The sequence below is a fragment of the Rhagoletis pomonella genome, unplaced genomic scaffold (assembly GCF_013731165.1).
Source record: "Rhagoletis pomonella isolate Grant_MI unplaced genomic scaffold, Rhpom_1.0 Rhpom_scaffold_00009, whole genome shotgun sequence".
Classification (NCBI taxonomy): Eukaryota; Metazoa; Arthropoda; class Insecta; order Diptera; family Tephritidae; genus Rhagoletis; species Rhagoletis pomonella.
Window position 1 is genome coordinate 15,128,163 of NW_023458563.1, and position 11,103 is coordinate 15,139,265.

Consider the following 11,103-nt stretch of genomic DNA (forward strand, 5'->3'; position numbering starts at 1 on the left):
TTGAAGCAGTTCTTCCCCAAAGGTTGTATTAGTTTGACTGATCCGTGCGATGGCTTTCGAGTTATCTACGTCACATGCCATCTATTCTTCACACTGTGTGAGTACTAGCTTTAACACATGAGATTGTGCGAGACAGTGGCCCTCATGCATAAAATGTGAGCTAAAGCTCAAACTCAGTTTTTGTACTGATGGAGTGGGCTCAAGCTCAAGAATTCGTACTGAAAATCGAGTTGGATCTTAATCTCACTTTTTATGCATGAGGCCCAGTGTCTACTAAATACCTCAACTAGTGTCTTGTAATCCATCCTTGGAAGTTTTAGATTATAGTTGCTGATTTTGGCACTTTCAAAGTCATTGCCATATTCTAATTGAGGCAGGGATAGATGCCCGGTGTGCTGGGCAGTGGTAAGTTTATTCCTGTTTTTGACAGTATATCCGCCCGCTTATTAACTTTCATTTCTTTGTGTCCCAGTAAATAGCTAAGTACTCGTCTCACTCAAAGTTCGTCTATCTTACTCCTGCATTGCCGAACACAAAGCGAGCTTGTCATTATAGAATTAAGGCCTTAATGGCTGCGAGACTGTCGCTGAAAACACTCACACCTGATTTATGTGGAGTTAGAGCCTCTGTCGTCCCAGGTGATTTAGTTGCACTATAAATCTCGGCCTATAAACTGCAAAATTCCAGAAGTTTATATGGCTTTTCAATAGGGTGTTCCAAAAGAGCATGTGAAAGAGTAAAAGTGGAATTTTAATGCTCTGATCCCTGGGATTGTACTCGCCCCTATTACGAGTGTCGACTAGTAGATAAACGACTATTAATCAGGGACCACAACGAATATAAGAAATAAAATTAAATAATTGGGGGACTCACAACGGCGTCGTAAGTTTCGTATTGTTGTATGTCGTAAACTTTAAAAGCATAAATAAATGTTTAGAGAACTTGAAACCACAGCCAACTATTTTTTAACACTGCGAAAATTCAAAATATGACTTTGATGGTACTTTGGGAACCCCCTTAATATATTTTTTAGGCGTTTATAGTTTACGACATACAACAATACGACACTTACGTTGTGAATACCCCGATTGTGTATAATTATTATTGAACAATGGAAAAGTTGTTTTCGTCTCCTGAGACGAAAATCGTTAGACTAAAAACTTTTTCATCTTCTTTTAATAATTATCTGTGACTTTTATTTTTTCTCGTCTCGCGGGAAATTCTTTCGTCTTCTCATAATAATTATCGGGGACTTTTATTTCTTTCGTCTCGTGGGACGTTTATTTCAAGACGAAAATTATTTATGTATTCTCTTAATAATTATATGGGACTTGTTATTGAAATGAAACTTCTTAAGTGAGTTCGCAGATTTAACGCGTTAAGTATTTAACGCCACGATTGTTCATGTGATCAAATCTGTATCGTTCGTTCGATTATCGAAAATGAGGTATCAAATTAATGGGCTTTGCTTTTACGTGGTTTTAGTTTTGTGAAAAGGGTTGCCCGATGTTAGCAAATCAAATTCCAATAATCGAACTCGGAGATATTTGCGTTTAATTTCGTGAAATCGGCAGTACATGTACCGATTCTATTAAGAGAAAACGTGGGATGTAAATCATTTCCGTCTTAAAATAAACGTCCCACGAGACGAAAAAAGATATTTCTCGTAAATAATTATTATACTAAGACGAAAAGAAATTCTCTTAAAACAAGGCGACGTTTTGGACCCAAATATTGGGATAATAATTATTTTGGGTCTCTGCTCTTAATCGATTATCGATTATCCATGATATTTTCAATGTCGTTTCCTCGTTCAATAAGTGAGTGTGAATAGTTTTTATTCGCACATCCTTCTACAAGCAAACAGTTGTAAACTAATAAATAACAACACAAACAATAATAAATAATAATAATAATAATAACAATAACAAAATTTCAAACAACTATCTGTAGCATGTGAAAAGTTTGTGTTCGACCGATCACAGGATGGCATTGTCCAGAAATTTTTGTAGAGAATGAGTTCAGCCCAATAAAAAATTTCCAAACAATGCCACTATGTAACTGGTCGTCTTCACGTGCTGGAAAATCTCGCTTGCGTGTTTCTCTTCGGTTCTTGCAATCGGGTGCGTGTGTATGGCCGAGTTCTTAGATTTTTGTAATTTATTTTGTGATTTCGTAGAGTGAACATGAGCGGTAAAATAGCAAGATTAAGTAAACATTTACATATGTATTAAGGAACTAATAGACAGGTTAAATAGAGTTTGATATATAATTGAACATGTATTTTATAGAGTTGTTGTCCTTTTTGCACACATGTTTACTTGCCGACGAACAACGTAAAACGAAAATCGCCAACCGATAAACTAGTATGTAGCGAAACGAGTTGCAACCGATTGCTGTGTTCTGTTGCCTGTCTGTGGCTCTTTTCACTGTATTAAGCAGTCCAAAATGTCACCATTGAAATGACAATAAACCAACTAGATATTAAGAGTGTCTGTTGACGGCGGAGAAAAGAAAAGAATTCGACTTTTTCAGTAGTCTAACTATTTATTTAGTTCTGTTAAATTCAGTTTCTTTTTTACAAAATAATTAAGTTAGCGCGAGCAGCTTTAAAAAATGTTGTCTTCTTCGTATCTTGCTCTTCTCCGGTGTGTATTCACAGTCATTTTTCAGGGATGCATTAGGAGAGAAAAATTCTAATATTTCAATGTGGTGAATTTGGTGAAATTGGAGATTTGACGGCAACATTCCCCACCCCGTAAATAACCTCAGGGTTGTTTAACATCATCCAAGCCGACATCCAATGTAGCTACCTTCGTCGCCGGCCTCTCCCTCACTCCAAGTTGGGTCTTAATTGTTACTCGCCTCACCTGACCGTCTTTCGCAGTTACTGTGCCGATTACTCTTCCTTTTGGCCACATGTTTCTCGGGAGATTTTCGTCTACGACGATGACGATGCTGCCGACAGTTATTGGTGAAGATTTATAGAACCATTTGACTCGTTTGGTGAGCACCGGTGTGTACTCTTTTACCCAACGCTGCCAGTAACGCTCTCCGAAAAGTTGTACTGGATGCCAACGCTGCCTAAGATCCATTCCGTCGTTGCAGGGAGGTTTGTAGCCATCCGCCGATCCTATTAGCAAGTGATTTGGAGTCAGCGCGATGTCATCCGACGACTCGAGGCTTACGAAAGTGAGTGGTCGCGAATTAATAGTGAACTCTGCCTTCATTAACGAGCTTCGCAGACTTTCGTCGTTGAAGGAATAATTCGGGCATATGCTCCGCAAGACAGTTTTCGTCGTTCGAACGAGACTTTCCCATGCGCCTCCCATATGGGGGGCACCCGGCAGGTTAAAGTGCCATTTGATGCGATCGTATTTGACGGTTATCTTGCCGAAGTCAATTTCGATGAGCTTCTCCCGCACACGCTTTTCGGTGGCCTTGAAATTGGTCCCGTTGTCGGAATAGATTTCTGATGGAGTACCACGCCTTGCCATGAAGTTGCGAAGACACATGATGCATGAGCGGGTGTCGAGACTATACGCGAATTCAAAGTGTACAGCTCGAAGAGTCAAACAAGTAAAGAGTGCGACCCACCTCTTTTCTTTGTGCCTACCGACGTTTACAAGCATTGGCCCGAAGTAGTCTACACCTGTAAATGAAAATGGTTTCGTGTAGCTGGCCAGTCTCGCAGCAGGTATCGGTGCCATCTGGGGAGGTTCGGGTTTCGCATAGTCGATGTTGCATCTTTGGCAGGCATTTCGTACCGACTTATATAGTATGCGTAAACGTGGAATATAGTATGAACTTTTGACATTATTAATGACGGTATCATGTGATAGATGGTGGTTATTTTCATGATAAGCTCTCACTATCAAAAGCGTCGTGTGGTCTTCCCTCGGCATAACAATGGCATCCATTCGGCAGTTAATGGAAGCAGCTCTCCCTTGTATCCGCAATATCCCATTGCTATCCAGGTAGACGTTTAGCCCGGATAATTTGCTTTGCTTTCGGAGTGGTTGCCCTGAATGTAATGTGTTAATCTCAGAATAGAATGCCCTTACCTGCGCTTGTTTGTATAGCAGATTCTCGGCCTTGCCAATCATCTCTGGTGTAACTTCGCTTGGTTTATTGTAGCCTAGTCGCTTGGCTTTTAACCGAGAAACGTACAAATAAAACGTCGCCGTCGCCCTATAGAGCCGACGCCAATTAGAGAAGTACTCTACATTTACCTTGATTGCCGGATTTTTCTGCGTTACATGCACATGTTTTCGAACTTCGGTAATATCCAAGTCGTTAAATGGTTCAATAGGATCTGGCCACATACTACTTGGCGTGAACAGGAATTCGGGTCCCTGCAACCACTGCTTGCTTTCCACCGCACTATTTACTTTAGTCGCTACGTCAGCTACATTCAATTTAGTTGGGATCCATCGCCACTGAGTATTGTCGGAATTCTCAAGGATCTCCCCGACGCGATGCATCACAAACTGTTGAAGATTACGAGGATCCATTTTCAACCATTGCAAAACGGTTTTGGAGTCTGACCAGTAAGTGGCATGTTGAATTTTTAGTCTGCTCACCTTCATCACCCGCTGAGCCAAACGCAAGCCTATTACAGCGGCTTGTAGTTCCATGCGCGGAATAGAAATCGGCTTCAATGGAGCGACTTTACTTTTAGCTGCCACTAACGGCACGTCGACCGCGCCACATCGAAGCACCCGCAAATAGCACACTGCTGCATACGCATATTCGCTAGCATCGACGAATGTGTGAATCTCCACGTCAGTTGCCGCAGTCAAGTTACGTGAGTAGCATCTCGAAATTTCAACTGCTTGCATTAACGGCAACAGCCGCTTCCATTGTCTCCAGTCGCCGCAAAGGGCCTCTGGCAGCTCTTCGTCCCACCCAATGTTGACTCGCCAGACTCGTTGTAAAAGTATTTTGAGGCCGACCGTGTAGCATGCCAACAACCCCAGTGGGTCGAAAATCGACATCAGCACTTGCAAAACCTCTCGCTTGGTTGGCTTGAGATCTTCTACTAACACTGGTCGTCTTAGCCGAGTGAACCTGAAGACATACTTAAAAACGTCGGTGTGTGGTTCCCAGTACATACCTAGTACTTTCTCCGTGTGCCCAAACTGGACTGGAGTTTGCGCTTTTACCTCTTCGTCTACTAGCTTTGTAAGTACGTTTGGGGAATTCGACGCCCAATTACGTATTTCGAAACCGCCGGCTCGATGAACCTTTCGAACAAGGTCTGCTACTTCGAAGGCAGCTTCCTCGCTGTCTACGCTATCGATATAGTCGTCAACGTAGTGCGCCTTTTGGATAGCTTCGAATGCTTGTGGATGCTGCTGTTGATGTTCTTCTGCATTTTTGTTTCGAACGTAGTGCGCGATACATGGACCGCAGCTTATGCCAAAGGTCATGGCGCACATGACGTAGACTTTAGTCTGACCTCTAACTTTATCGTAAGATAGGAATCGCTGAGCGTGCATATCCTCCTTTCGTATGCTTATCCTATGAAACATCTCAGCGATGTCGCCGCACACCGCTACCTGACCAACTCTGAACGCCAAAAGTATTTCGATAAGTGGGTTAAGCAAGTCCGGCCCAGTGAGTAGAAAGTCGTTGAGTGATTTACCATGCGCTTTAGCGGCGGCGACCCAAACAAGCCTTATTTTATTAGGTTTGTTGGGATTTAGTGCCAAAAAATCGGCAAATACCAGGTACATTTATTTTCGATCGCCATCTCGGTTTCCGACAGCTGAATTGCATACCCTTTTCGTAATAGGTTACTGATTTGATCATCTATTTTTTCGTACAAAGTAGAATCGCGTTTAATTTTATTTTTCAAGCAGTTGAGTCGCCTGAACGCATTCGTGTAGCTCTCGGGTAGCGCGTTTTCATCGCTGCGCCACAAAAGACCCACTTCAAAACGTCCGCCTACTTTTACGCAGGTCTGGTCAAGGATATCGATCGCCCTTTTGTCCTCAGTCGACTGTAAGTTTTGCGACTTTACTGCGTCTAGATTAAAGTTGTCCTTCACGATGTCGTGAAGCTCTTGCCACTTGCAAGTACTGTGATGCATTGTTATATGTGTCGTCGCATCCGAGGTGCCCTGTATACTCCATCCCAACAAACACTTGGACGCAATTGGTTCGCGTCGCCTACCTTCTCTTATCTTTCGAGGTACAGCGATTTTCCAATTGTCCGCTCCGATAAGTAACGTTGGTTGAATATCGGTATATGAGGGCAGTGGTATGTCTCTCAAATAAGGATATCTGTTACGGAGTTCGTCTGCGTTTATCGACTGCTTAGGCAGCGCGAGGTTTGTATCGTATGAACGTTGTTAAGCCGATATAACTTTCCGCTATTTGGTGCTGAAATTTGAATTGACGCCTGTACTGACGTACTCTCGTTACGCGTAGTTTCACTAGTCCATTGCAAACATAGCGGCGATGACACACCCTTGATACCCAGTTGTTGGAACGCTGACTCGTCTATGAGTGTGACAGAGGATCCTTCGTCCAAGAACGCGTATTCTTGAGCTGTTGCGCCTCCCGCGTGGAGATTCACCGGTATGACACGCGTTATCACTGCGATGCGTACTTACTACCGCTTGATCATTTTCCATCTTCATCGGACTTTCAACGCATTCGCTGTAGAGTAGTGGGTGATGTATTTGCGAACAACCGTTCACGCCGCACGCCTTGCGATGGGTTTTGAGGCACCTATAGCAAGCTTTGTCTTTTTTCACCATATTCCACCTCTGGCTGCTGGACAGGTTCTGGAACTTTTCGCATCGCGCTGCACTATGGTCGGTCCCTCCGCATGCGATTCATTTCATTGTAGACTGTCGCGGCTGCGCCTGGGACAGGTTATCTGATTTAAAAACCTCCCACCCCTTCTCGATCGATTTCGGTACTTCGCCCTTGCTGTGCGCGTTGACAGAACTCGTCTTGTACATGACTGCCGGTGATACTACCGTTGATGCTGCTTCAGCTAACCGATATAGCCAGTCGCTAAATACTTTAATAGATGGAGAACGGTCTTCACAGGGATGCATCGCCCAGCTGAGCTTATGCTGATTGGGCAACTTGTCAACTAACTCCTTCACCAACATCGGGTTGTTCAGGTGTACTTAAAGCTTACACGTCTCCATCGTTGCAGATATGTTGCGTACAGCCAGCGCGAATTCTATAATAGATTCTAATTTATCCTTGGGCGGTGGAAGTTTTCTTACCTTGTCGATCATTCTATCTACGATATGCTCTGGTCTACCGAAGAACATTTTTAAAGTGCTGATGACATCAGGGACCATCGTGGGCAAGAGCAGCTTATCCTTCACCAATTCGCGCGCCTTACCCTTAAGGCACCGCTGTAGCCGTAGCATATTTTCGACATGCGAAAATCCCGCCACCGCAGTGCTGTGATCGAACGTGCTGATGAACATTGGCCACTCTTCGGGGTCACCGCTGAACGTAGGCAACTCCTTTGGTATTGCTTGTCTAGCCGCTATTTGTGAACTCGTCGGGGCAGTGCTCGCTGCTACTTGCAGAGTTGGCAGGATATCTGACGTCGGAGTGCCTGAAGAGTTCATCTGCACGAGAAGCTGGTACTTCTGCTCGATAAAGCGTTCTTCTGCTCGATAAAGCGTTCTTCTGCTGCTCTCTTTTCTTCGAGCATGGCCATCATAAGCTGTTGTCGATAACTACCTTCGCTGGAACCAGTTTGCGTTGTGGTGATTTCATTTATTTTTTGTGCGTCTGCGTTCCCCTGAAGATCGGTGTGATTCGACTGAGTAACCGATTGAGTGGTACCAATTGCTGAGCTAGCCGATTCCATCACTCTCTGTTCAGGTGTGGAGGCCGTTGATGTAGTTGATTGCTGCATTGTATGTTCGCGAGTGTGTAGTGCCCCTACACTAGAAGCCTCTTTCATACAGGAAGCACAACTCCAGTTATAATATTGCACGCTCTCGTCAACGCCAACACACTCGAAATGGAACCACAGTTCGCAATCGTCTCACTGCACCCAATCTTCGACTCTTTCTTTGTCCGACTTTTTTCCGCAGATATTGCAAACGCACATGCCTTGTGACAAAACTACGAGGTGTGTAATATTTGCCCAAGTGCTTGTATAAATATGTGCCGTGTGCGTGGAAATTTGCCAGTGCACCAGAAATTTGGTTCTCTCTGAACTGATGCTTTAGATTTAACTCGATATTTATCCTTGTGAACGCTATCGCCACCGTTTTCTTTACGTGCAACGGGATAACACGTGCACTCTGCAGACGGTGATCGCGATTCCAAGTGATATTTACCGAGACGCCAGAAATTTTTTTAAAGATTTGTTGACGGCGGAGAAAAGAAAAGAATTCGACTTTTTCAGCAGTCTAACTATTTATTTAATTCGGTTAAATTCAGTTTCTTTTTTACAAAATAATTAAGTGAGCGCGAGCAGCTTTAAAAAATTTCGTCTTCTTCGTATCTTGCTCTTCTCCGGTGTGTGTTCATAGTCATTTTTCAGGGATGCATTAGGAGAGAAAAATTCTAATATTTCAATGTAGTGAATTTGGTGAAATTGGAGATTTGACGGCAACAGTGTCCTCATATCCAAAACTATTAAAAGTTTTAGAAAACTTTCACCGGAGTTCTCTTACCCCAAAAAACTTGCAAAGTAGGGAAATTGAGAGAGCAAAACGTGATAGAGAGCTGCAAATTTGTGCTGGAAAAATTTTTACTAGCGAAAACTTGCAATTAAGAAAATCAGCTGATCACAAACATATGTTTGTAAATAAACGAAAGAAAATACGGTCTCTTTCAATTATTTATTGCAAATTTTATTAGTAGTGCAGTATAGGTACACTGAAAAAGAGAGTAAAGTTATTAAGCACAAAATTGGTTGAGTTTATTTTTAGTTAATTTACTATTAATCTCCAATTTGTTTACTTAAGTGTGTGCTGACTATGGTTGCCATATAATTTTCCTTTAAATATACCAAAATAGATTAAAATGTAGCATGCTGAGATGTGTTTTTTGCTGAAGTTGTCAGCTTTGGTAGGTTGATTGTTGAAATAAAAATTTTATAATTTTAAAGCTACAATTGTAGCTATATCTATTACATTTTTTTGGATCAATGATGGGTGTTTGGAGGATATTCTCATATTTTTAAATGCGTCAAATAACTTATTCATTCCGATATAATTAAAAAGTACTTTAACGGTTTTTCTTAACCAAAACTATTCAATTGCATAAAATACCGAATCGGGGAAAATGTACCAAGCAGAAAATAAATTGCCAAATGAACCACCAGTGGCAACTGTGGAAGTGATCAGCTGTTGCGAAGGTGGCAAGTTTTTGCAAAATTTGCGTTCTCGTACTTCTGTGGATATTTTGTCTCTTTGAGAGCGAATGCTGCTAAATTGTCAGAACTTTTGCTGCTGGATAATTTTGTCCGCTCAATACGAGTACACACCTATTACCAGAGTTATCTGAATATATCGTCATCTATTGGCAAAATCTGTATGAACTATTTCGGCTACTCAATACTAGTTATTATTGAAATAATGCGTATGTACATAAATAAGTATATGAACTACATAAATCCCATTGATAGAGGCATTCTTCGTTTCACCTAAGCCTTCTGCGTAGTACAAATATTTATAACAGGAATTTCCTTTGTCGCAGACACACAACACAAGTTAAGTATGTATTCAATTGTTAGTTTAATTTTTGAAAAACTCACATTTGTGTATAAATAAATCTTTTAGGCGTTATTGGGTTTTTATTTTTTAGTTTATTGATTTGCGTAATTGTCCTTTTGTTTGTGTTGACAGTGGCGGCGATGATGACGACGAAGTACGTACAATAACATATAAATACATTTATGCATAGCGCCGAGCAGACAACAAAGGTCAGAACAGGTCCCAATGAAAGGGCGTCGTCCTTGTTGTGATGCATAAAGTATACGGGTTTACTTAGTACCGATTACAGAAATTTTGTGAGCGGTTAAATAATTACTCATTCAAGATCTACTGAGAAAATCACCAAGACTGGTGCTCCATAAGGTTTGTCTCCCATATAGGGCAACCGCCTTTTCTGATGCTCAGACCCCGGGATTGATTTTTTTTTGTTTTTTGGTTCTTATTAACATTTCTTAATAGAACTTTAACCCAACAAATACCCTGGAAGGTCATGTCCATTTTGCAAATTTTTTTCTACAGTCGGTCGCTGTTGTTGAGTGGTTAGAGGTATGCTTAATATTAAGTTCAGACAGGAATCGAGTTGAGTCAATTAACATTTTAATTGAGCTACCGCTTTTTGGTGTTCACACACCGTTCGTTTCACAGTATCTTTATTTTACAGTACAGTATTTTTTAAACAGGTTTTCAATAAAATAAAGGAATTCCTGTCTTCCTGTTTTACACCCAGCGACAAACTGATACGATCTTTCCGATACGATTTTGGCAATATGAATCCAAATTTCTATCTTAGTACAAAAACTGTGTTCTATGGAGCTACTGGTAATCGGTACAGTTATTAAATTTTTACACAACATAGAAGACCAGGTAGAGGTCATTTCTGCATACTTAATTCGATTTGGTATTATTGCAGATTATGACACTATTGAAGTAAATGAGCGATATATAAGTTTCTTTTGAGTAAAAATTAAATTATTGCAGGAAAACAAACTAAAGTATAAAAACTGTAAACTTTTGCCCAAGCCCTGAGGTTTTTGTGGCAAATCCATACCACTGATTGTTCAGATATATGTTTTTGCTATATAACTTATTTATATAGGCAGCTAAAGCCATACAATTCTATGACCAGTTTACTTTTCGATCATACAGGGCCTATTGAGGACCACTGATTGTTCAGTTAAGATTTTTTGTTATATAACTTCTCAATCTTAGTTGTTAAGGTGCAAAAGCTTTTTCCTCTATTTGCTTATCATAAATAAAAAATAAAATGTTGAAGTTCAATTTTCTGCTGCTCATGAAGGGTAATGAAGCCTTCGCCATGACGTCTTCGGCATAGCCGAAGTCAGGGCTGCCCTTACTTACTTTTTCCTATTCAAAATGCGAAGTGAAATTTT

At 41.2% G+C, this 11,103-nt stretch overlaps 1 protein-coding gene across 1 annotated transcript in view; it reads right to left on the reverse strand.

Annotated features, from left to right (window-relative positions):
• LOC118745419 overlaps window positions 1-6,766 on the reverse strand; it is an 8,336-nt gene extending 1,570 nt beyond the window's left edge. The window contains exons 1-4 of the mRNA XM_036478871.1: window positions 6,620-6,766; window positions 5,784-6,316; window positions 3,598-5,679; window positions 3,033-3,537 (exon numbers count right to left, since the gene is read on the reverse strand). Coding sequence (XP_036334764.1) covers window positions 3,033-3,537; window positions 3,598-5,679; window positions 5,784-6,316; window positions 6,620-6,766 — 3,267 coding nt within the window. The remainder of the gene's footprint in view (window positions 1-3,032; window positions 3,538-3,597; window positions 5,680-5,783; window positions 6,317-6,619) is intronic.
• Between the last annotated feature and the right edge of the window lie 4,337 nt (window positions 6,767-11,103).